Here is a 26,939-nt window from a genome sequence, read left to right on the forward strand (position 1 = left end):
AAATTATGGCATATATGTTGGTATATATACTAACACAATGGTGTTGCACCACAAGATATAGAGTCATTCAGCACAGCACTGAATTACACATTGAGATGTGCAGGCCAGCTGTGGCAGCACCCCCCAGTACTGATTCCACCTTTGACACTGTGGTTTAGAAATTTCCACTCATCATAAATTCTTGCATATGAGAATCTGATTAATATCCCCTCTAACCCTTCTAACAATGGACAGAGCATGGCCTCTTCTCACCTTCTCCTTTCTCTTTTTACCAGGTACATGGATTCCTTCATTTTCTTCACTATGGACGAATATTTGCTGAGTTAATTTTAATTTTGGAAGTGGCATAGGCAATACATAAAATAATTTCACTGGCATTCTCTTTGCTTCAGTTGATGGTTAAATTCAAATATTTATAATAGTAATATTTCAATGTAGCGAGGATCTTTGAATTATATTATACACATTTAAATTCAAAATATAACCGGGTCTAAGATATACAGTACAGTATATTGTGTATATATACTGTATATATATTACTTCATAATTGTGTATGACTGAAGTTATTTTTGCAGTTCCAAATTCACTTTAAAATGAACAATGTAATTTTAAATTACAGATTGATAGTGTTTAGCGTAGACATACTGTACAGTATAATCCGTATTTATAATACTATTTTGTTTTAGCCAGATAACTTGAAATTAGCCTATATCACATCACTGGCATACTAGAAGTGGTTGTATAAAGAATCTATGACATAGCTACAACCTTTACAACATTTGCCCAGATTAAATTAATTTTTGGTAATCCCAAATCCTGTGCTTTATGGCAGGTTTTTGTTGTTCAGAGGCAGTTTTCTTCCATTTAATAATAACCTCTCATCAAGCATTGGGTATTTATTTTGAATTTGTATTTAAGTTACTGTTTAATTTATGCCTGAATTATTATTATTAAAAGGGTTCTCTATAATGTTATATATTGAAGAAATCAATTAACTATTGCTTCTTTTTTCTGTGCTGCAGGCAGCAGAGCCTTCCCAAATCTGTATGTGGCGACAGGCAGTACAGTCTACCTGACTGCGGACAATGGAACACAATTAAACTTCCATGAACTTGAATGGTCTACGAAAACTTTCAGAATGGCCAAGTTGAGAAATTCTACTCAACTTCACTATTATGGGAGGCAAGGTGAAATCTTTTTGAATGGGACTCTCAGACTGGACAATGTCAGCAAAAATGATACTGGAGAGATTAAAGCTAAATTGTTTGACACAAATGGAAAAAATATTCTCCAAATTACATATAATCTGAATGTTCTGGGTAAGATATTGTCACATATTTTTATGAAGACTGGTTTTATTAATTTATAATCAATGCTTTGTGTGGAAAAAAAACACATCCAGCATCATACTGACCAACTTTAGCAAGGCATAGTTTGTTACAGTCTAAATAAAATGGTATAACCATGTGAACAGCACAAGATAGTGTCTTAATAATATTAATTGACATTTAATTATTAATAAGCACATAGTAGGACTAGTAGGTCTAGCTTTCAAACAAAATGCCTTTTAAATTCCCTTTTGTTTTTCATGAAAGATCCAGTGTCCCAGCCTGTAGTAGAATATATGAAGGCTTTTAATGGACAATCAGAGTTTCACTGCTTGGTTAAGAGTGGAGATGACCCCTTGTACTCCTGGAGTTTCGATGTTAAACCTCTGGATAGTACAGTTTTTTTTCACATTATTGAAAACCACAAACTTCGTTTAAGTTGCTATTCTGGAAGAGTAACCTGCACCGTTTCAAATAATGTCAGCCGACGTCACAGTGAACCTCTTCCATTTACCTGTGCAGGTAAGATAATTCCAATTTGCACCTGATAGATAATTACTACTAATGTAGTAGTAACCCATGTTGCGATATCATAAAAACAAAAAAAAATATTTAAAATATTTTTGTGATTGGCTGAATCACTGCTATTTGTCTTTACAAATCTAAATGATCACAACTACAAAAATAAAGTAAAATTTCAATATTTAAAAAAAGAAATCTAAATTAATCACATAATCATACAATCATATAATATAACAATTAAATCATTTATTTCCTGTAATAGAACTCAGTTAAAGGTTTCTGTAACTGTTGAACAATTATAACTATGGGAAATCAATACTGTATCTAAATTTAAAATGTCTGAAAAGTTACTTTGTGCACTTAGTAACTTTTATAATCAACTCATTGCCTTAAGTTTGGGGCAGCAAATAATGTGTTTAATGTTAACGTGTTCATGCTCATGTTAAAACACATATTTTTTATGGTGACAGATAGGTAACCTCTACTCATGATAATAATGATACAGACTTTTTAGTTATCTCCCTTTTTGGCAATGTAGAACTTTAATTATTGAGTGTTGAGGAAAAAAAATAAAATAGTTTTGTTTCTGGTTATCTTCAAGATATATTTGCTTGTAAATAGCTTATGATAAGGTCATATGTATGCATAAATTAGATGATCCTTGGACTGAAGTAATTTATGTTGCAATTAATATACAGTATAATGTATATCAATTCATTAATTAATACATCTCTTCAAAATATGAAGAATCAATGCAGGTGACTGGACTTGGATGGTGCATTGGAATTGGGATTATGTTTTTTGTTTGCTCGTCAGTATTTATGTTTCTCCTCTACTCTCGAAAACAGAAAACTCCAAGTAAGCATATTTGTTTTTTAAGGTCTTTAGTCTCTCTGAAAGGGTATCCACATGCCACAACTGCAATTCTATATAATCTTTTTAACAGAATGATTTCAGAAATGATTTTAACAAGATTGTACTTCACCTTCTACTAGTATACAGTATGTACAGTATAGTATATAATATATATTTCTGTAAACAACAGGAAAAACATATATACATTCACACTAATGTTGCTTAGTAAAATTACAGATTAATGTTACTTTATATTGAAAAATTAACTGAATAAAATCAATTATAAAAGCATAATTTGCCTGAAATTATCTGACATGTGTGCTGGATTGATTTTTTGTTCAATTCAAACCGTACCATAGGTATGTTAATTTAACCGTAACCAATTGGTAATGTACCCAGATGGTAGAAACAATGTGGAAAAATAATGTTGTGCATAAAATATCATTATTAACAATTAATTTTAATTTCATTTTGTACAAAATACATCCATGGCAAATTCTCATTAAAATTAAATCTTGATGATCTGCCCCCAAACCTAACAAATCAAAGACAAATCACTTTAAAAATTCTTCATACTAAACACATTTTCTTTTTTTTCTTTAGCTGTTAGATTCAGACAGAAAAACATCCCAAATCAGGAAAACCAGAATGAAGCAGATGTAACCTATTCTGAACTCAAGATCATTGAACAGCAAAAATGAATAGTCGCCTGGTTTATTCACTTTGTACGATTGTTTTCACATACTGTATGTATTCTGAATATTATAGCTACATGTACGTTTACTTTCAATTCATTTGAATTTTAACATTGGAAAATTAGACACATGTCCAGTTGTCTTGTTTTATAGTACTTACAATTACTTATTTTAATCAATATGACAATCATATTTTGATCAAGCATCTTTGTTACCTGAGATTATAATTTGATCAATAAAAAATATGTAAATAGAAATCAATACATGAGGTACAGTATCGTGGAACTGCCAAATGAGGTGTTAAAGAAAATGTTTAAACCACCAAATGTTCTAGCTGTCTTAGACTCTTTTGGTGCAACAGTAATGAGTGAGAGGGAGGAATATAAAACAAAGAAAAGAAGAAAAAAGAATGGGAGGCAGACACCTCATCACGCCTGTTTGCTGTTTTATTGTTGGTGCAACAATTTAGGCCTCCCATATCTTCAGTGCACAAACTGTTTATATATTTGTCTGTGCATTATTTTGATAAAAATCAAGTCTATGCTTTCTTTTTCAGTTTTTATGCTTATGTATATGATTGTATAATTGATGATGTATAATCAAAACTTCATGGGAATATGGAATTATTGCTGTCTTACTAAGCCCCCCTGTGCTTTTACCTTTGATGAAACCCAGAGTAGCAGCTACGTATGTCCCATACCTGCTTTGGACCCTCGAAGATTATCCTTCATCATAATGATGTACTGTTCACAATTTTCACCCTTTAAACCATCAGCCAGCCTCTTTCCATGGCATTTAAAACCACATGCTGCATGAATTACCCTTTTCTTTCTGTTTCTTTCTGTATGATTGTTTGTTATCCTTAATAAATGTGTTATTTTGCTTTTCTTGGTACTTGTGTATGTGTTATTTATATACAGTAATAATAATAATAATAATAATAATAATTCCTTACACTAATATAGCATTTTTCTGGAAGTTCCACTCAAAATGCTTTACAGGTAATGGGGACTCCCCACACCTGGATCATGTAACACCAGCCTGACGTCAGTACTCTCATGACACACCAGCAATCAGTGGGGAGGAGAACAGAGTAACGAAGCCAATTCACAGAGGAAGATTATTAGGAGACCAAGATCGGTAAAGGCCATGGGGAACATTAGGCGTAACACATTTAGGATTACACCCCTACTCTTTCTGATAACTGCCTTGGGATTTTTAATAATCACAGAGAGTCAGGACCTCGGTTTTACCTTTCAGCAGAAGGACTGCACCTTTTTACAGAATAGTGTCCCCGTCACTATACTGTGGCATTAAGACCCACACAGACCACAAATTGAGTGTCTCCTACTGGTCCCACTACCTCTTCCAACAGCAGTCTTAGCTTTACCAGGAAGTCCCTCAGCCAGCAGCAGGCCAGGCTCCCAACTGCTGAGCTTCAGTGGGTTGCCAGTTGTCAGCTGCAAAGTGATATAGCTGCTGGCTATGTATTTATTTTTACAAATCTGTACTGATTATAATAATTTTAGTTAGGAAAGTAATAATTCTAAATTAAAATTCCTTTCTACCCTAAATACTACTGCTCTAAATGATCTGAGCCTGAGGCAGGGCCGGCCCTAAGCACAGGCGAACTAGGTGACTGCCTAGGCCCCAGGGCTGCCAAGGGTCTCCCTCAAGGTGCAACACAGCATATTTTTAATTCACATGTTCAAATGTGAGCAAAAAATTCCCTAGAGCACCTCTTTCTGTTGCTGCTTTGGATTATCCTAATAGAAGCCCATGTCACAAGATGACCAATCATATTCGAGTACGTAATGTTTCTGAAGCGCAAAAAAGAAGAGCGGGCTAAGTTATCTCAAACTAGAGGGAAGCAAAATTGAGTCATTGTAATGTAATGCTCTCGGGTTCACGTCGGTATACGCCCCCGCCGCTCCCGCCTCAGGTCGGCCCCCCACCGTTGGGGTCTCGAACCTGGGTCTCCAGCGTCACTCAACAGGGACCCAGCCAGTTGAGCTAAAGGGAAATCTCCCCCCAGCCTGATGACTGCGGTCCTGGTAAACCGGTTTGCACAACCTGCAATGTCCGCCGTATGCGTTACATTAATAATGCATAATATGCGTAATGATGTAATAATTAATATTTCTTTTGGTTTTGAGTTTGTCGGATCCATGTAACTAGCAAATAGGTAGACATGGCATGTTTTTGAGCTAGACATGTACACTGCTGGAGGTGTTTTTTACTAGAAATTAACAGATTAACGTTTTCCGCAATTGTACCCATGCCGTGCAGCTAAATAAATGCTGTCTGGCTAAAAGTCGGTGCTTCCCAGCCAAAAATAAGTGTGAAATCTACTGTACAAAAGACTGTTCAGCGAATTATACATAATCGTCATTAAAACGTATTGCTTTCCTTGCAGTTTCTCCTGCGGTACATTAAATGGGGGTATTGAGAAAACAACCTGTAGCTCTTCGGATTGCAGTCACTCTCCCAGTAACAGCAACAGGAGAAGAGAGAAGCTTTTCAGAGCTCAGGTTGATTAAAACATACCTGAGGACATAAATATAGACAAATTGATTTTTTTTTGTCAAATGTTCCTGTCTGCTCAGCCTTGCTGATCTCACATCCTGGTTATTAAGTGCAGTTGTTTTTTTTTATTTCTTACTTAATTTCATTTAAACTCTTTTCTAGAAAGGTTTCAGTGCAGTACTTTTTTGAGTTATGATTTGCTATGAATTTGAAGTAACAGATCCTGTTTATCATTATTTTTTGTTATTGCTCCTTTTTATTACTTTCAATGTTCAATGTTGCAAAATGTGTACCTTGTGTTCTTGTTTATACGTTATTTATTAAGTGTTCTTCAAAGCTGGTTTAATAAGAAATTTCTAGTTATATAATTCATTTATTTTGTTGTGCTAAACAGTAAAATAAGGTTGTGGTGGGAGTTGATAATAGCAGTGTATGTACAGATTGTGATCTGGAGAGGCCCCTTTCCAAAGTCTTGCGTAAGGCCCTTGAATGCTGCGTTGGTGTATCCATCCACCCAGTGGAGTGTAGTCCTGCCTGTCTTGCCACAACCTCTCCCTCCAAGTGGTTTTCTTACAATAGATAGAGGATCTTTGTGCTGTGAAATACTCCATGGGTAATGTAGTCTTTTAACGATCAACACAATTTTATTTTCAGAAAGTGTGAATCAACTCTGAACTAGTTAGATTATAAATACACTTAGACTGGAGATGCATGTTTAAGTTGCTGTTCTTAAAATTATATTTAATCTCTTCATCCATGCATCCTTCCATCCATTCTGGTGGGTAGCTGCATCAGCATGCATAGTTTGCAAAGGAACAAAAGAAATAGGTCTATTCCATGCTGAAAAGAGAAGAGAGAAAACACAATGCTTCGTCTGTGAAGCCTTTTTCACCTGAAGAAGGTTTCACGGTCGAAACGTTGTTTTCTCTCTTTCTCTCTGGTTTGCCAGCTTCTTCTTTCTTCTCTTCATTTCTGTGCTCAGGTCTTTCTGAGTTGCAGGTGTAATTTATACAACCCTCATGTAATTGGATTGCAAAGGAAATTCAGATGGTTCTCAATTCACGTAGTTAGATTGTAACTATTGTATAATTTATATACTGTATAGTCAAATACTACTTAAATAGAATTCATGTCCATATTGGTATCTGTAAATTAGACATGCCATTAGGTCTTTACAGGTTCATTGAATAAAAAAGAGTTTTAAAAAGGTGTTAGGAGTTTCTACAAAACAAATCCATCAATTTGAGTTTTCTGTGTTACAGAAGGTTTAGCGTTCGTGATTGCACAGTAATGCATTGTACAACAAAGTGTAAACAAGGAAGAAAAATGGCTAAAGATGATCCCATAGCTGGATTGGCAGTTCAGAAACAAACCCTAAAATGATAACACCGTTTAACATATTGTTGATAAATTAGAGATCAAGTCAAGTACTGTTGTGTGTAGCTTCTTAATGGGTTTTACCCATTTCAAATACTGCGCAAGGCCTTTTAAGCTATTAATACGTAGGAACCGAATGAGCCTACAGTATACTGTACATTGAAGATGCCAATTCTCTTTCACTGTTTCTTCCGGTTTCAAATCCACCTTTGAAAAAGTAGCTTTCAATTTTCTACTCGGTCTAAAAAAACTTGAGTGTATTTAACTTCCCCACAAAGACTGTAGCAATGGAGAGGAATGCATGGTTATGTCTGATCTACTCTCTTGCATTGTTATTACGAGGTAATCTTTAATTTTATTTTCATTTTAATGGGAGTGGTCTTGCTGGTATGATAAAAGCAATGGCAATATCTTGCAGGCAGAATGATTAGAGTGATTTTTGTAGTATTAGTATTATTTTGCAATGTACTATATGTAAAATAATACAAAAAATAGATATTGAATAATAAAATACTGGCTATATACATAACAATATTTTAACAGGTACAGTATTTTTTATTATTTCCATTCCAGGTATTCTTGTTAAATTTAAAAGTAGTGCAGTAACACACTGTTGTAAAAATTCAGTAAATTGTAAATGTTGGCAGTAAATAGTAATTCTTGTCATAATCAAATTCAATGTGAAATCAATCACAAATAATCAACCTTTAACATTATACAAATATAACCCATTCCTGAGGTACAGTTTCAATAGAATAAAATCTGATTCCTTTATTCTTTTTGATAACTTCATCAGATCTAAAAGTTATAAAATAATAATGCTCAATTAATTAAAGAAATTCCTATTGTGCATACGAATATAAGTTGTAGGTCAGGAAAATGGATGCTTTGGTATTATTAATTTGATTAATTAATTGGAGTATTAAGTCCAGGACAATCAAATTATTAGATTATTAGATATTTAATAAAATATTACATAGCAGTCTTTGTTTTATGATTATTGAAATGGAATTAAATCAATTTACAATAAATCCATATTGCTTAAACATCATAATTTTAAAGAATCCATCACCAGGTCTTATTAATTACTTAAACTATAAACCTAGGTTTTATGTTTTTAGGAAGACATTCATGCCACTGATAAATTGAATATCTAATGTTATCTTTTAAAAAATAATGATAATAAAGCTGCTGCTGCTGATGACAATTCAGAGATGGGGATTATTAGGAGGTAATGACTGGTAAGAGCCAGAGGGAGTTTTGGTCAGGACACACGGGTAACACCCCTACTATTTTTGAAAAATGTCCTGGGATTTTTATGACCATGGAGAGCCTCAGTTTTACGTTTCGTCCAACATTTATTTTTACAGTGTAGTGTGTCCATCACTATTCTGGGCCATTAGGACCCACACAACGCAGAGTGAGCACTTCATACTGATCCTACTTGAAGTTCTGATAGGCGGGTGGGTCAATATTATTCTTTTTTTATGTTATCCACATATTTGTCTCAGTCATCATTAATTAATAATAATTTCAATGGTTAATTTTTGGACTTGTCATCCATACAGTATCCATCTTGGAAGTGGCTTTGGGTGTAGATTTAATTTTTTTATTGTATCGTCTTGTAAACTATTAAATAACCTAACAAGGAATAAGATTTAATCCTTTTGTGTGCTGCAGACAGCAGAGCCTTCCCAAATCTGTATTTGGCGACGGGCAGTACAGTCTACCTGACTGTGGACAATGGAACCCAATTAAACTTCCATGAACTCGACTGGTATATGAAAACTTTCAGAGTGGCCAAGTTGAGAAATTCTACTGTTCACTATTATGGGAGGCAAGGTGAAATCTTTTTGAATGGGACTCTCAGACTGGACAATGTTCGCAAAAATGATACTGGAGAGATTACAGCTCAATTGTTTGACAAAAATGGAAAAAATATCCTCCAAATCAAATATCATCTCATTGTTACAGGTAAGCTGTTACAACTCAGGCCTGCATTTATGGTGAATTAATCAAGCAACATTAATGAAAGTAAATTAAACGGATAGTTATTTTTCTATCAGTAACCATTTTGGCATTAAATTCTACCTTAGAATAATAGCAAGGATGTGTGAGTAAGTAACTACTGTACACCCTTTTCACACTAAAGTAGTAATTTCATATGGATTACCATGTAGAGTATATGCAGTTTCCTAAATTTAAATGTTATTAAGAATACAATTGTATGACCTTTTTAATAGCATTGGACAGTATTGTAAAATGATTTTCAACCTGAAAAGATAATATTCATTTAAATGTAAACTGTATTAACCATACAAAAAAGAGTAAAATAAATAATGATTTCCCTCTCATTTTCCAGATCCAGTGTCTCAGCCTGTCATAGAATATACCTGTTCACAAGGACAATCGGAGTTTCACTGCTCTGTAGAGAGTGGCAATCTCTTGTATTCATGGAGTTTTAATAACAAGCCATTGCTTGGTGTTGGCATTTCTCATAATGTTGAAAACCATAAACTCAGTTTAAGGAATTCTTCTGGCAGAGTTACCTGCACTGTTTCAAATAATGTCACCCAACGTAAGAGTGACACCCTTGTTTTTTCTTGTACAGGTAAGCCACTTTCCACTCATTCAGATTTTTTTTAGTGAAATAGAATAATCACATTGAACATCTCAGTATAATTTAGAAAAGAGTAAATTTGTCCTAAATAAAGAACTACTAAGATGCGTTCACAATCCATTGCCATGTCAACACTGGAGCAGATATTTTATTAACCTGGTTTTGTAAAGCCTGTGGTTTAAATAGAGTTACTTTGGATAGTATTATTTGTTCTTCTGTTCATCTGTTTTAATAAATGTGAATTAATTCTTAATCATATTTAATCTTAATCATGTTTAATTTTAAACATGTGAAGATTCAATGCAGGTGACCAGAGGTGGCTGGTGTATTGGAATTAAATTTTCAGCCATTGTGCTTATTTGCATGATAGCATCTGCATTTCACATCTATACTCGAAAACAGAGTAAGCAGAATATTTGAAGTAAGTATTATATTTTTCTGAAAAAATCGTAACTCCTTCAGTTCTGTCCTTTGTTTCCAGTATTTGCATCCAAACCAAAACTGTTCTATTTTTCTTGTTCAAAACTTTATATTTAGATTGTATTCCATTATTATAAGTCTGTGATAGATATTTAATTTGAAAATGTGAGTTGAACAAATACAATCCTTTGAAAAAGATAAAAAAGACTTAATTGAAGCGCTATTTCATTAACTTTATTCTGAGGGGAAAAGTTAACAGAGTCTACCTGTAACACATGTAGAAGGTGGTTGATTTATTACATAATTTATATCACAAGCAAGGATTAAGTGCAATTTCACCTTTTTGTAAGAAGTATATCCTCAAATACATCTTTAAAAAATAAACATGTCAAAAATAAAACCATTAAACAATTTTGAATTTCTGGTAACAGAATATATACCGTAATATATACTAATATATAATATATACTTTTCCATAAAATTCAATAAGTTGTTATATTTGTTTCTGATGTTTTAAAGTTGGAAAAAAAACAAAATTTTCACATTTTCATTGCTATATGTTTGTGCACTGACGGTTTAATTATGTTTTATTAAAAGTAGATATTTTGCATATGGCTGACCACAACATCATCAGTTTTATTTTACAATGTTAAAAATTTTGTTCTAGGTGCAAACTACAGTGACATTACCAGGATCAGAAAACTCCACTTCAGGATGATGTAATGTCCTTTAGGTTATTTAATAGTTTTATCAACCTCAGACAATTCTTTTACATATTATGGACATATCTGTGGTTATGAAATAATAAAAATCTTTAAATAATATAATGTTGCCTTATGTGAAAATGAAAACACTCTTCGATTTCTGAAACAGACTGGAGTTTTACTTAAAAGGAAAATGAAACCTTTTCTGTGTCTGGGATGTAGTAAACAACAAAGAATATGCACTTACTGTACATGCCAAAAATATATAGTGTATGTTGACAAAAAGTTACTTGAGTTAAACCTACTGTAAGTGAACTTGGTACACAATATCTCAGCCAGTGTGGGTGTTTGCTACAACTTCAACCTTAACGTTTTATCAAACATGGACAAAACCAATGTTTCCCATTGGAACATTTTGCCTTTTTTCTTGTGGATATTTGCTTTATGAGTACAGCAATGTACTGTAAATCATCACCCCTTTGATGCACAACACAAGATCTGTCTAAAGCCATCTGGGTTTGGTGGAAGGCCTTTAGCCTAAAAGAACACATCATTTTAGTTCAGTCTGTAAGACTAAAAATCATAATGTACGTATTGGTTTTATCATAAATAGTCAAGGTAAAATAGCTACAGCTGGGGAAGCTCCATATGAATGTACTCTGAAGGTACAGTATTTCTGTTTCTCACATCCTTTAAACACTTTCATTTTCGGTCCTCATCCACTCTGTCATTGATCCCAAAGCAGGGGGAGCCTTGCACTTGTATTCGATCTAGGAGAAATAGAGATTGGAAAAGATCACGTTCATTAATTATTAAGATCTTGTTATGAGATAATGAATCCAATGAAATGCATTGAAAGTGGGTAAAGAGCAAGACTGTACAGCTCTTAGAAAGAACTGGGCTACGCTGTCATGAGAGAATTACACCCTACACCTTTTCAGAAGGGTACTTTTCTGAGGGGTAAAAGCAAATTGGACTTAAAGTGCTAAGGTTATGTTAGTCATATGAAAATAACCAATTATTAAACTTTTCAGATGGAAAAGTATACAAATCACGAAGGTGTGCACATTTTTTTTTACATTACCGTTGTTGACATTTTGGTAAAAGATTGTTACTGAAGTACACCCAAAATGAGTAGCTCACGGTTATTCATTTCTACAGAATAATAAACCCATAAAACAGATGATGAACTTGATTTTCTCACCTTGCTTTCTTTTCATTCTGAACTGATGAATGATGAAAAGGATGAGAAGGACTGAGACGATTGCTTGGAAAACACTGTGTGTTACCACATAAGCAAAGACAAACACAGGTGCTTCTCCTGTTAAATAAACAGCTTTGGAAAAAATATTAAATTTGATCATTCTGAGACAAGTGCCTTGTTTGAACAATTCACAACAATTTCACAACTAATAGAACAAATATTATGAATACAAACTCATTCATGGTTATTTATTACAATGCTTGTGAGTTAATGAGGTAGTTGATTCATGGTTATGTAATGTGTATTATGTACTGTATAGTGCACAGATAAAGCTAAGAAAATTAGGAGGTTCTTAGCTCAAAAGGCCAACAGTAGAAAGTAGTGTGGAAATTAAATATTTTGAAATTCTGAATAACTGAATTTGACCGAGTGAATGTATGTCCTTCAGCTGTGGGTCCCTTAGCAGTATTGTTCAGAATCAAAACCCAAATATATATCAAACGCATCTTCCTGTTGTACAAAAAGTTCATCCAACTCCAGGATGGCCACTTAGACTGTATAACATTTACACACTAAAAAAAGTAATAACATTATCATTTTTTGAAGAAGATAAAATCTAATCATAAAGATGCCATGCACAACTGCAAAAAAAAGATTTTACTTTGTCCTGTCTAGAAATAGGTTACCTCTTAACTGGAGCCAAAAGTCTTTCTTGAAAACATTCTTCCCATTGGTGTCATAAATCTCCACTGTGTAAAGTCCTTTATCAATTTCACGAGCTTGCTCCACTTTGAGAGTCCCATTTGCAAAAACCTCTGCCCTGTTCATGAAATCAGCAAAGTTCCAGGACTGTGACTCCCTAAACCGCGCAATGCGATTTTCCTCTTTCTTCCAGATGATGTCAGATATATTTGGAAGATTTCCACTGTCCAGGATGAACCATACAGAATCTCCAAGATTTCCATAAACAGAGGAAGGTGTGCTGATCCATTCATCAGTACCTTAACAGAAGAGCATAACTCAGACTTAGGATGCTAGCAATATATTGTCTGAGGAATCTTAATGCAGTATATAGTTTTAAAGAAACATGAAGCAAAAAAATCATTATTCGGAAAATCCCTTTTATTCAAAGCAAACATCATGTGTGATGAAAAATCTATTGTACTTTTCTTTTAGATATTGTCCTGTACAGTATATTGGGAGGTAGATGTACATTGGGCATTTTTATTGGTATCATTAGGTGAAATAAATACTTCTTAGCCATGTCTTTTTAAAATTAGTTTTTAAAAACATTTTTTTGCTTTACATCTTATCCTTTTACATCTTTTTTCATTTTACTTACCTGTAATTCTTAAGAAGAAAGAAATAAAGAAGATGGAAACAACACGGCAAACCATTTTCATCAAAAGGAACAAAAATGGCAAGAAAGCTTTTTTCAGTATATGGACTGTCTTAGGAAGTTAGTGGAAAGCTGCTTTCATAAAATGACTTATCGTCCTCTTTAAAAGAAAACAAATATTTTAAACAACGTCCTCTCTGTTACGTGCTATACTCTTAAGTTAAATGGGGAACATACAGAGAAAAAACAAGCACTCTTCCAAACCACTGTAATGAGAAGCAATAGAAAAAACATATCGAAAGAAAATTGAAGATTTAGAAAAAAATACTTGTAATATGTAAAAATTATACAGTCATTGTTACAATACTGTTAATACTGTCACTGAAGAACTCTCATTTACAAAAGATCTCACTGCATGTACAGTACTGTAAGTGTAATGAGCTTACAGCGCTGAATAACTATGCATTTCTCTGGGGACATTTTTGTAAAGTATCTAATTTTAACCATGTACAAACCACAGCAGACTTAAAATATCATTTGCTGTCTAAATTTGTGTATCTAATATTCACACTAACAGACAAAGTTTAATCGTTTAATCAGCAGCACAAACTTGCAGATGTGTGCAAATGATTGTAAGTTACTGTACATCACGTTTCTTTGCAAAAAATAATAATCTGCATGGACAAAAGCATTCAATCAATTATTTAAATAATTCATGTCTGCAAACATTACTTTTAGTAATAGTGGGTAGATAACAACTGAAACAAAATACTAGTATTTTCCTAGTAACTCAATTTTTTGTCATCTGATTTTTTCAATGAATTTACTGTATTTACATTTTTGTATTTGTACTGTATTTGTATTTGTTGTGCATTGTGGTGTTGTCATGTTATTTTGAGCCCATCGCACATGCTCAGAAACCATCAATTTAATTACAGCAAAGGAACTGCGTAAGACTGACTAAAATCTGGCCACTGACCGATATACATTTGTTGTAGACTCATGTCAAAAGTGCACAATGGGGTAAATGATAGAGAGAAGAGAAGCATTAGATACAGTAACTTGGTAAAAGCTGCAAAATGTTTGCATTCTGTAAATTAATGGACACATCTATTATTACTAGAAATAGTTGTCAATACTTTGTCAGGATTAGTTTTCTTATATGTAAGCTATTACAAATTCAAAAACAGTTTAAGTCGTAAAAGATATAGACTTTTTTAAACAAAATACATTAGTTTTGAAGCCTACCATTGTAATATTTTGTTTTCGAAAATGAAAATGTGGCTTCTCTTGCTTTGTAATTTAGTCAGGAATGAGTGTAATACTTTATTATTTTGTGTGGCACTGTTGCTGTACATGGTGTGATACTGTAGAGTTCCAGAAGTTATCTTCCTATAGCTTGTTTGCTGAGTTGGTTTAAAAAACATAGTACGTGAGCTTATGGGTTTATTAAATACTTATCAAACTCTTATGAGAAGCACTATTTGTACGTTTAGGTTCCTATAGTGGTATAAATAAGAAAGTATCACTTCTTTGTAAATCAGCAGCAATGGAGCACTTATAGTCTGTGGTTTTTAAAAGAATGTTAATAACTACAGTTCTCACCACATACGTAGCAGAGCTCTGTTTCATTTCATGTTCCTTTGCTTTTATGATGGTACCGTATCGTCCTCTTTTGCTGGTCTGGAATATATTGTCCTTTTTTTATGGTAAGCAAAATTTCAATTACATTTTTCATTTATATTGAACATTAATGTACAGTAATTGCAATCTGTTTTAGAAAAAAAATATGTTATGTAAATTATATTTTATAATATTTCTTAGATACTGAATTATGTTTTGCAAAATGCAATATTTTCAGAAAAAAATATTGTATGCATTTGCCTGGACTTGTCAAGTTTAAGGAGTGTATACAGTAGTTTGAGAATCCTTTTGTAATTATGATTATTAGTTTGGGTTTTATATTATCATTTATCAAAATTAATTTAATTGTATATACTTGTATATAATTGTATTAACAAACATTAATATTAAAGTACAGTATGTAAAACGAAGACATAGTGTACTGAGACAATGTGCACAATCAGGTCATTTTCACTTTTTTGTTGTGAAAAGTCTGATCTGATGAACAACCCTTACATTAAAGAATCACTTGTGGACAAACACTAGTCACTTCCTACCGATTATGTAATCAAAACCTGTAGTTAAATTCCAGTTACCCACATTAATACATCAGCGCTGTATAACTGAGAGCTCTTTACTCAGATTAAAATTGAGTACTTTGTGTTTTTTGTAGCAAACAGCAGTGAAGAAACACTGGTTTTTGGAAAACTTGGAGAGTCAGTAGCCCTTCCCCTTGGCTCAGAGATCAGGGAGTATTCTGATGTGAGGCTGACAAAAGGCAATAATTTTGTTTTCAAACATAAAAATGAAAAGAGTTCTTTCGGTTCAAGCTACAAAAACCGAACGACATTCAATGAAAATGGGACAATCGTTCTGGAGAGAACTGTGATAGGTGATGCAGGACAGTATAAGCTGCAGGCTTACACAAAGGGGAAACTGATGTACAATGCCAGTGTCCATTTAATCATTCAGTGTAAGTATCACTCTATTCAGCTATTCCTATATTCTACACATTTCTTCTTGGCATTATACGCATCTGCTTCTTGAAAAATGAAACACTTTGTCACACAATCGGAATTGTCATTTCTGATAGGAAGAGACATGTACAGTAGTTCCCAGTTTTGCAGTTGTCTACAGCAGATGAGGATTGAGGAAGTCAGATTTCAGGGGAAAAAAAAAGATTATGCATAAGACAAGACAATGTAATATGGCAATTTTTAAAAACATTTGTGGGTCTTTGATATGAAATGTGGAAAAAATAGAACATTTCTTTAAAAGTATTTTAATGATACAGTAAATAAAACGGTCTTAGTTTAAAGACATTTTCTAAAGAAGGTCTTTGGTCATAGTATAATTCTTGATTAGAATATGAATGAACACTAATTATAAAGCACTTTAAAGAATTCAAAATAAACCGTTTTATGTATATGATAATATATACTGTATAATTATAAATTATGTATAATTTTATTAAAATTAAAACTGTAAAACTAAACCTGACTTTTAAATCATATACTGTACACTCTCACCAGTTTAATACTCTATGTTGAAAATTCTGAATCATGACAATTTCCCAGAACTGCTTCCTAACATCTACTTTCAATATTGCTCCAGAATTAAATACTGTTGTTTACTGTGAATTTATTTATTTTTATTCTTTGTTTGGATGTGTGTGTTTTGGTGCTGCAGGTGTAACAGAATTACCTTTTGTTTATGGAGATTTGGGATTTTCAGTAACTCTCTTCGATGGAAATGTGGATTTTCAAAATATTTCTAATGCAAAGTGGAAAAAAGGAGACACTCTGGTGGCTCAATTTGTGCATTCCCACCCTCATTACAATGCAGAGTTCCAAAATGGAACAGAGGTCTTCCAAAATGGGACCCTGAAAATGCAGCACGCTGAGGAAAACGATGCTGGAAATTACACTCTGGAAGTTTCTAATGGAGATATCCTTCATAAATGGACAACACAGTTATTCATAATTGGTAATCTTGAAACCACAGGCATGAACAAAATGAGATAGCCATTAATTTTAGAGAGAAATTGCGAGTATGTGATACTTGTAGATTAATTTACATGCATTTGCATGCATTAAAAGCTACAGTAATGCCTCTTAGGAGTGATTTTTTTTTCAAAAGTAGTAGATGAATTTATTCATTTTTATTAAGAAGTATTATATTATGTTACCTTGTGAGTCTTGTCTTGTGCTGTAGTTAACATTCTCACTTCTCTCAGGAAACAGAAATTAGATTACTTTGATCACCTGTCTTCTAGAAATCAAATGAGCTAGATGAGAAAAATGGCTTGGTCTCACCTCACTTATACTATCATGTGCACATTCAAAGTATAGTCTTTTTTTAAACTTATTTTGCAAATCAAATTAATTAACCTTGGTGACCAGTACGTTTGATAATGGAAATTGTATAGAATGTAACATAATGTTGTTCTAAAAGGGAAGATCACATTGGAATAACCTTTGTTTTTCCTGCAGTACACAGGCCTGTAATAGAGCACACGTGTTTACCTGGTGGTGAAGCCGAGTTCAGATGCTCTGTAAAAAGCAATGCAGACCCTTTTATTCAATGGACTCTGAATGGAAGCCCACTTGAAAATAGAAGCGGAAACCAGACTGTAGTTTTAGGTCATTTTCACGGGCAATTAGTCTGTGTTGTAAAACACTACAGTAGCATAAGTCAGAGTGATTCTGTCTCATTTCCTTGTGTAGGTAAGCACAATATTTCTTCTGAATATACCGAGAAGCTGTTATCAGAAAACTTTAGTCGATTTGTAACTTCCAACTTGTGAGAAATCTTAAATTTCATTAGAAAACAAAGCTTAGTTTCAGTAAGGTGCGGATTAAAAGAGATATACAGAACTTACTTAGAAATATAAATGGGCAGTTGTACCTGTAGTATTAATAATTTTAGAATGTTTATTGTTACTTTAAAGATGACAATGCACTACTGTTGTCTTTTTTTGTTTCCAAAGCTCAAAAATGGAGTTTGTTACTCTTTGTTCCCATCGGCATGTCGCTGCTGATAATATTCAGTTTTGCTGGATACTGCCTGGTTAAAAAATGTCCATGTCGTCAACAAGATTTATGTAAGGACACACGTAATTTTCAATTAATTTATTATGTTTCTTAAACTTCCTAAAACTTTTACTAAAAGGCTTCTATAATTGAGATATGCATTTGCAAACATTTGAATAAGGAGATAACACATTTCTGGAATATTGATCATTATTCATCAGTAACATTTTATGAATTCTAAAGCAACTCCAGTAAATTAAAGTACCAGTGGAGTAAAGCAAAGGTTTTCTTTGTGTCTTTCCCAGACATGGGGAAATTCTCTGTCAGAAAGAAACTCAAAACCAACGGCCAGCTTTAAGGATTTTTAAACCACACTTAGCAAGTTCTAGATTTCTCTTCTCCTTTCTTATGCTGTATTCTACCTGAGCTGCAAAATAACTTTTTTTGCTCAATGTAAAAATCACACTGCATTAAACATTTACTAATTATTATGCTTATCTGTTTATGTACATCTTCTAGTCTTTCCGAACAATGCACAGACAGGGTTATATGAAGAACAAAAAATAGAAGATTGCACACAGAATTGTCAAGAAGCTGAAATGGAAGATTGCACACAGAATTGCCAGGAAAGTGAAATGGAAGATTGCACACAGAATTGCCAGGAAAGTGAAATGGAAGATTGCACACAGAATTGCCAAGAAGGTGAAATGGAAGATTTTCCAAGCCCACCACCAGAGGTTGAATGTGAAGTACTCAGTACCACCCAATTCCTCTCCACGTTTACAAAGTGAAGTTTAATACAACTTGCGTATTCAATATTGTTAAATGCAAATATAATTACAGTGTGTACAGTGTAATAATTCTCCCTCATTTGATTGCAAATAAAGAGATCTTGATGGAATAAATAATGGAAAGGAATGACATCTTAAACGTTTGGTTACTACATTATTGCACGTAATTGCTAACAGCCTTATGTGCATATAATCTCTTATTCATTTAACAGTACCTTGTATATCAATTTATTAATAATTGAATCAAGCAAGAAAAAAAGAGAAAAAAACTAATTTATTCAGATATAACATTGAAACATGGTCTAACCGTGGATTTTAAGAGCATTGAACAGTAAGAGCAACATTTCCAATCTGCACATTAAAAGTACTGTATTTGTTCATGCTTATAATGGTTAAACAATATGCTGTTGCTGACTGTGTCCAAAAGTAGAATTATATAATATTAACAAGAACATGAATGAAGAAGATTTTGGTTATTTCATAAGAAAAGGTGGCATTGCAATAAAATAAATTAAGGAGTTCAATTGATTCACAACATTATATTTTCATACATATATATCTTCTGCTTCTGTTGTTGAATCATATCTTGCCTCATGGAAGAAAGATGAGTGAAATTCAGGAAGACCTAGAAGAGTTAAAAAAAACCATCAATGTAAACTCAAACATTATTCCTTTGATTTAATTTTTCAGTGTAATACAGAACATTTTGATTCATGCTTTACGATGATTAAAATAAGAAGCAGGATCTATACAATGGAATTAGTTACAATTAGAAGTTACGATGTTTTACTCAACTTTGACAATAAATCTATTTTGTACAGATACCAGGGTAAGAAATCCCAGTGGTACTATAACATAAAAATCACACCTCTGTTTAACTAAGACTATTTAGATTAATTTGATTAATTTGTCACTTCATGGGATTTACCACAATTTGATGTAAACCTCTTCAGGCATTCACCTTTTAATGCAGAGTTAACATCTTTCTCTTTGTCTTCTTTAATCACATTTTTCGACACATGCATTTCAACATAGATGTTCTTTTCTGCATCTACAAAGAATCCAATAGCTGAATGAGTTATTGAGCTGGACAGTCCCATAGTAAAACATTAAAACAAAGTTCAGATACTGTAGTTTTTATTTTCTGCTTTATCCACCCAAGTTCATCCAACCACAAACTCTCCCATTTCTTTACTGTTTTTTTTTACTTCACATGATCAAAAATATATTTTTTTTTAGATGTGATCCTGAAATGTATTACTTAATACTTCAGGGGATTTATTCTCCAATAAAAAAAATAGATCAAGACCCTCAGAGCTCTTTTAAGGGAGAACCTGTAGAGCAGATAAAGCTGATTACTGTTATTTAATTGATGTGCACATATTGCATCAAGACTAATAAGGATACAGATTTTAAGCTGTAGGAAGCCATGAGATTGTACACATAGCTAAATACCAGATAAAGCACAGAAAACACAGAGTACTGATAAAGGGTGTGAGCTCAGAATGCAGTAGGGCTACCACAAAGATCGGTTCTAAGACTGCTGCTCTTTCTATTTACATCAGTGACCTACAACCTGTCACATTTTCGCATGATAGGCAGACACAAAGAAAAGCTGTGAATATGGTAACAGAAGCACAAACCACACATGATAGGTTCAGGGCAAGGCTAAAATTAGTAGATGGAATTCAATTATATTATTGAGTATTTTAAGATTCTAGAAACATATAAACAAGATGGGCTTTTGACTTTTCTTATTATAGCAGGTAGTTAGTAAAGTTGAGTCTGTTTTGTGTCATTTCCTATTCCGGTAAAGCTGAAGGACAAGAAGACATAAAGGCAGCTGGTTAGACCGGCTTCGCTTTGCTGCTGTGTTGTATGAATGCCCTGTCTTTGGCAATAATAAGCACTAATTTGCTGTATGTATTTTGCTTGTATGTGGATTTACTGTCTTCATTAATGCTCAGTTTGTCCATTTCCATGTAATTATTTGTTTGCATAGGGTGTACTCGTATCACTCACTTGTTTACATCTTTTCTAAAACAAGACAGAGGGTTAAGTAGAGAGGTTAAATGATCAAGAGGTTAAACGAGGTTAAACAGAGAAATTGACTGGTTGTTTCTGTGTTGTTTGCCTCAGTTAATCTATTGTATCTGCTTGTCGCTTCTATCTGCAGGCTTTTCCATCCACTTGGCTGACCATAGCCAGGCTCAATAGAGAATCATTGCAAAACCTTTCCCTTTCAAACCTGATCACGGGAATTAGAGTACCATAGCTGTTCTGTGAGTAACTGTACTGTATATGAGGCCATGTTGCATTTCTTTTGACTGCTTCAGAAGCATACTTTGTTTGCCATTCCTAGTTTAGGATCTTGAGCTCTGTAGTAAAAACTTGAAGCTTCAAAAATTTTTAGAGAGTGACCACTGGGTGTGTGATTGTGATGCAGCAATAAACAGCTCTTGAGATAAGATGGATTCAATGACTTCTATTCCTACTGCCTTTTATTATGTTCTATTCATGGTGTGTGTAGTTGCTTGCTTACACTCGAATGTTTCATTTTATTATGCAACTAGAAGGTTAATATAACTCTGAAAAAAAACTTATTTAAAGAAAAGTGTGCACACTTAAAGCACTATTACTACCTACCTTTTAAAAATGAAAACAGCATAATAACTTGATTCTGAAGAGCAATAAACTTTTTAAATGGAGTATTTCGTACCTTCCAGCCTATATGCATGACTCTCAGCCTCTCTTGGTTGGTTCAAATGAAAATGGAGTTCCCTGTTTCCTAAAAGAAGAACCATGTACTGTATATTGCAATGAGGTTTTTGAGGTGCAATGAGGATTTTTGTTGAAAGTGATCAGCAACTCTTGTGGGGATACTTCAACATGACAGATTTATTTCATTCCCCAGTCATGCACAGATTAATGACTGAAATTCAATTAATTTCAAAATACTTTATTCATCTCCAGGGGGGCAAAAAAGAAAAAAAATCAAAGTCCTTTCAGAAAAACATTTGACAAAAGGTTTTAGAATGAGATACTTCTGCAACAAAAACAAGTACAGCACAAGTGGAATGCCGGACTCTGAGTTGGTTCATAGTTAAAAAACAAAGCAGAGATATCTGATTTTACAGTTTATCTAATACAGAATTAATTTATTAAATTTAAATGCTGTTTCTTACGCCTGTTCTCAATGAGGAAGTTCGGGGTACTATAAAAATAATTTGTAATAGTTGAAGGTGTTGTAACCCTCTTCTGAAAGTGAAATTGAGCTGCCATATTCAATGCTGTGGTTTTGGCAGTGACTAAGCCACAGACTTCCTTTTAAATAAAAATGCAATCAAGCTGAAGAACCCTTTGGGGGACAAGTGATTATCATCAGAAATAAACTGAATCTGTATTAGACAATCTGTGAAATCATCTACATGTACTGTACTTGTTTTGTCGCTTGTTTGTTTTTTTATTCCAAAACTCGTCAACTGATTACATTCATAAAGGACTTTGATATTTTCTTTCTACTATTTGATAATGTGTTGAGGGAAAACAGGACATTCAAAGTGTCAATATGGGTAATCTCACCTTCTTTTCTCTTTTCTTCCAGTTTCTTCCGTAGGTTTAAAATAATGTATGATAATATGACAACAGTAACGTCGATTCCCACCCAGATGAAAAGTAAACTGCGAGCTGTTTCAAAACAAGACAAATAGCAAGCAAAATGACAGTAGTGATTATTTTATCCTGGAAGGGCACAGCAGTTTTCGGAAAGTACATCAATGATAATGTGAAAATCTGGAAAGACAAATTCAGTAATGGATAGATCATAAATAATGTGCTAGACAACTGAAAGTAACAATAAACATTGGTGACTTAAGTGATGAAATAATGCATGCCATTGATTTATAGAAATACATTGAAAATCAAGGCAGAAACAATCTAAAAGTAAACATAAACTGCTCTACATTTTGGTTTTGGCTGCATTTTAGCTAGAAATCTTGTTTGTTGTATTACATTCAAAAATAATTATGTGTACTGCGAGGCACAGTTAAAATGTGGACCTCAAAGTGCTACACAAAAGCAAGTTTCCAACAGTATTCAACAGTGTTCAGTTCTTACCTCTCTTTATGGTATTTTCATCATCATTCCCACTGATTGGACAGGATATGTTTAAAAAACTCTGAAGGCCTGAATATCCATGAACAACAATCATAAAAGAAACACCGAATTAAGTAAAACTGTATTTTTCTTAATGATCAGAATTAATTCTTATGTTTGCATTGAAAAACATTTTGAGATGATGAGAGCAACGGTTTTTCTTCCAGTGTATTCTTTAACTGTCTGACTAAATTGCTCAATATTAATCTGCAAAAAACTACTACTCTGACAACTACAAAACTACTAAGACTAAGTTTAAAGCTATGATTTGAAAAAGATAGAAAATGAAGCATTTTTAAAAGGCTTTGTGCGTTAAGTTTATTCAACTGTAGTTTGATTTAAAAATAAAAGATTAAAAGATTTTGAAATAACATCCTTCAGAAAACAAGGGGAAATAAAAAGTTAATTTAGTAAAGCCTAATAGTTAAAGTATATCAGGCGTGGTACTTTTTTGGTACCTTTTTTAGTCTCTGCTCATTTCAGTTTGTGGTAGCTAAAGTGAGAAACAAATTTCAGCCTTATTTCTTCTTGTTTGTTTTATACAGCCATTTTATTTTCTTATAGTTTTAATTACATGATATTTGGTCTGATCCACATGGATTAAAAAGGATCTGATCTCAGGTGGTATATCTGCTTAAATGTAATTTTTTGTGTTGTTATTGTTTTGTAACAACAATAATAATAAGGGAAAGGATGGTGATGCAATACTTAGCATTACTGCCTTGCAACACTGGGGCCCTGAGTTCAATTCTGGACCTGGACTGCTATCTGCATGAAGTATGTATGCTCTCCATGTGTTTGTGTGGGTTTGCTCTGGGTGCTTTGGTTTTCTCTGTTTGAAACCATCTGGGAAAAGTAGCCCTAGGTGTGGGTACTGTATGTGCGTATTTGTGTTTTGTTTTCTGGAAAAGACAAGTCAATAAATTGTCCCTTAGAATTTCTATGTGTATGTTTTCCCTTTGATCCAGTCCAGCCTGTATTCAAGTCTTGCATTCTGAACCTTACCTGCAATATACAAACTTACAATAAATGATTAATGAATAAATAACATGAAACAACATCAAAATCACTTTTTTTCTTGAAGATTCCTAATATTTTTGACCCGTGAGTGTCAGCATTTCTAAAACCTGTGAAATAGATTTTGCGGGTTTGGTATAGAATGTGTTTTTATTTGTGAGAAAGATGTAAAATAACAGTGACAGTACATCATCTCTGCGTACAGAAATTTTATTAATTAACAGCTGTCAATCAAGCAAAATATATATTAGTAGATACTGATTTGAGGACTGAGTCATACAGAGAGAATAAGCTTACCCATTATGTTTTGCTTGAATTATGTCCTGTAACAAAATTCCACTTTTAATACACGGGATATCATTATACTGTATATTATTATTACATATTCAATTTCTTAATTCTTACAATTTTGCTCATGTATAAGCATGTGTGTTATTTTTAAAGTGCACGAATAATAAATTTTAATACTAATGCTTTGATTATTCCTGTCACCAAATACAGTACATTATGAAAATAAATCTTACCTATTTTCAGTGTGATATTATCCTTGAAAATATTCTTTCCAGTTTTGTCATATAGGTCCAAGGAATAAATTCCAAAATCTTCCTTTACGATGCAGTTGAGTTTGAGGGTTCCATTTCTGAAAATCTCAGCCCTGTTTTTATATTTATATGTAGGGCGAGAGATGCCATTTTTAAATTTCCCCACCAGTATGTTTTCTTTTTTCCATGTTGCCTCTGACATATTTTTGGGTGTTGATGGATGTAGAAAAACCACGGATCTCAGTTGACCATGTGCAATTTTATTCTCTTCAGTACCGACTGAATTCATTATGAAAAGAAAAATCACATTAATCCACTTATGCTTTATCCACTTTATAGTATGCACTATAAATTAAAATGAAGCTATGAAGCAGCATCACAAAAAAGAACTTACCATATTCTGTGACAGAAAATAGAAGCACCATCCAAAAACTAAAGCCTTTAATATAAAGCATTGCATTAATATTTTGTAACTGGAGAGCAAACATGATATACTAATGTTTTGCATTTAAGTTGCTATTCCTCTAAATTTCCCAAGAGTATTTAAATGCATTATTTACATCTAATAATGATACACATATTGCATGCTGCCAAGGGTTTCAATTTGTAAAGCAGATAGGAAATGATACATTTTTTACTTCTCAGCCTGTGGTCAGCTTTGTCTGCCTGTTTAAACACCAGCTCATGTTCTCACACTCTTGAAGAGATAGTTCCTTGTATATTTCCGTAACTAAAGAAGTTTTAGGTAACATGAAAACATGCCTTTCAATTCAAAAGAGGCTGGTGGGGGTGTGACACTATAAACAAGAAAAAATAAAAGTTTAAGATTTTCTATAGTTTGCAAGAACTTCTTGATTTACTTTCTTTAAATAAGAGAATAATAGGAATTAATATTTTATGGCTTTCATGTGAAAATCACCACGATGTGCTTCAAGAGAAAAAAAGTTTTTAATAAAAAATATAAAATACAGTGGAGATCCAATGAACTCAAACTCCACTGGTCACAACTAGAGGGCCTCAAAAGATAAGGAATTTGGCTTGGTTCTTACTCAAAAGAGTAGGAATATAAGGTGCATATGCAGATGTTCTGGCATTTGTCCTAGACCCACATCTAGATCTCCTAGATCCACATGGCTCTCCGGCCAAGGCAATTTTCCATCCTCTCTTACAGAAAGCAAAACAGATTTTATCAAGCTACACAAGTTTGTTTTAAAAAGGAATTCATTTTTCCTCACAGTTTCTTCTCACCAGTCTTCTATCTCAAGACACATTGACTCAAACTGGCAACACCAGCAACTCCACCAAAACCCCGCACTGCAACATTTTGGTACCCATTGTGGGGCTAACTAGAACAAGTGGTCAATGACAGACTGTCTCTCCATTATTGAGGAAGTGGTCCAGACCCTTGCAAAGTCTGTCACCATTCAACAGGATGCCAACAGCTTACAACAGAGGGCTCAGAGTATTCTTCAAGCACAGCTTCCAGGTCTTCCAGGAGGCATTGATGGCACAGACTAGCTACCAGCAGGAATATATTGAGGAAGATGATGATATCAGATGATAGAGAGGATAATTTCAACACCGTGGATCCTGACACCCTCAACCCAACTGCAGATGCAACCTGCTCACATTCTCCAGAAGATGACCCCCCAGGATGCAGTGGGGTATTTAGTGGTCCTCTAGAAGGCTCAACCTAGGGATAGAAATCACTGGGCTAATATCATAACCTCTTTCGTGATAAGTGTATTATGATCTTGATGGCGCTACCGCCTCATATTATAAACTACTGAAAGCCTAAATCCTAGCAAGGTAGGGAGCTATAAGATTCCACAAATGATGTTATAACCCCAATATCTCCACTTGATCTCAAAGGTTTGAAATAATTTATTTGGCTAAAAAGTGGCTGGAACCTGAAGCCCTTAGTCAAACCCAAACAGTCAAATATTTAGTACTGGACATGTACTTCCATCAGTTACCCCATAAAATCCATCAGACCATTAGAAAGACAGACCCTCAAACTGCCTACGATTTCATGGTATCCCTGGAATGTCATCTTTCAGCCACCAAAATTGCCAGAAACAGAGGGGGTTACGTTTATAGTCCAAGTACTACACATGAAAGGGAACGTAGTAGAGATTAAATGAAGAATGAAGAGGGGTCTCTCCATATGCCAAGTCCCTAGAGTTGTC

The 26,939-nt window shown here is 33.6% G+C and overlaps 4 protein-coding genes across 5 annotated transcripts; 3 read left to right on the forward strand and 1 right to left on the reverse strand.

The window, feature by feature from the left end:
• The first annotated feature begins 226 nt into the window (after positions 1–226).
• LOC148821168 (T-cell surface antigen CD2-like) lies at positions 227–3,406 on the forward strand. The gene is made up of 5 exons (XM_088931557.1): positions 227–275; positions 1,023–1,319; positions 1,596–1,850; positions 2,592–2,708; positions 3,309–3,406. The coding sequence occupies exons 1-5, from the start codon at positions 227–229 to the stop codon at positions 3,404–3,406; spliced, it is 816 nt and encodes a 271-aa protein (XP_088787683.1).
• A 4,187-nt stretch (positions 3,407–7,593) lies between these two features.
• On the forward strand, positions 7,594–10,343 carry LOC148821169 (T-cell surface antigen CD2-like). Its single transcript, XM_088931515.1, has 4 exons — positions 7,594–7,645; positions 8,984–9,277; positions 9,666–9,914; positions 10,213–10,343. Exons 2-4 carry the CDS (start codon positions 9,085–9,087, stop codon positions 10,341–10,343), a joined length of 573 nt encoding a protein of 190 aa, XP_088787641.1. The 5' UTR covers positions 7,594–7,645; positions 8,984–9,084.
• Positions 10,344–14,601: 4,258 nt separating this feature from the next.
• On the forward strand, positions 14,602–19,163 carry LOC148821170 (uncharacterized). Its single transcript, XM_088932328.1, has 6 exons — positions 14,602–15,299; positions 15,887–16,186; positions 16,903–17,199; positions 17,706–17,939; positions 18,203–18,316; positions 18,765–19,163. Exons 1-6 carry the CDS (start codon positions 15,173–15,175, stop codon positions 19,034–19,036), a joined length of 1,344 nt encoding a protein of 447 aa, XP_088788454.1. The 5' UTR covers positions 14,602–15,172; the 3' UTR covers positions 19,037–19,163.
• A 289-nt stretch (positions 19,164–19,452) lies between these two features.
• On the reverse strand, positions 19,453–25,372 carry LOC148821171 (uncharacterized). 2 transcript variants are annotated; one of them, XM_088932487.1, is made up of 7 exons: positions 25,145–25,372; positions 24,733–25,029; positions 23,153–23,221; positions 22,619–22,723; positions 21,756–21,824; positions 19,998–20,087; positions 19,453–19,661 (listed from the first exon to the last, which is right to left on the reverse strand). In XM_088932487.1, the coding sequence occupies exons 1-7, from the start codon at positions 25,236–25,238 to the stop codon at positions 19,582–19,584; spliced, it is 804 nt and encodes a 267-aa protein (XP_088788613.1). In that variant the 5' UTR covers positions 25,239–25,372; the 3' UTR covers positions 19,453–19,581. The 2 variants fall into 2 exon arrangements, with proteins under 2 accessions (XP_088788613.1, XP_088788612.1); XM_088932486.1 differs by having other exon boundaries at positions 19,965–20,087.
• Between the last annotated feature and the right edge of the window lie 1,567 nt (positions 25,373–26,939).

Source organism: Atractosteus spatula, chromosome 14 (assembly GCF_055471065.1).
Source record: "Atractosteus spatula isolate fAtrSpa1 chromosome 14, fAtrSpa1.hap1, whole genome shotgun sequence".
NCBI classification, from domain to species: domain Eukaryota; kingdom Metazoa; phylum Chordata; class Actinopteri; order Semionotiformes; family Lepisosteidae; genus Atractosteus; species Atractosteus spatula.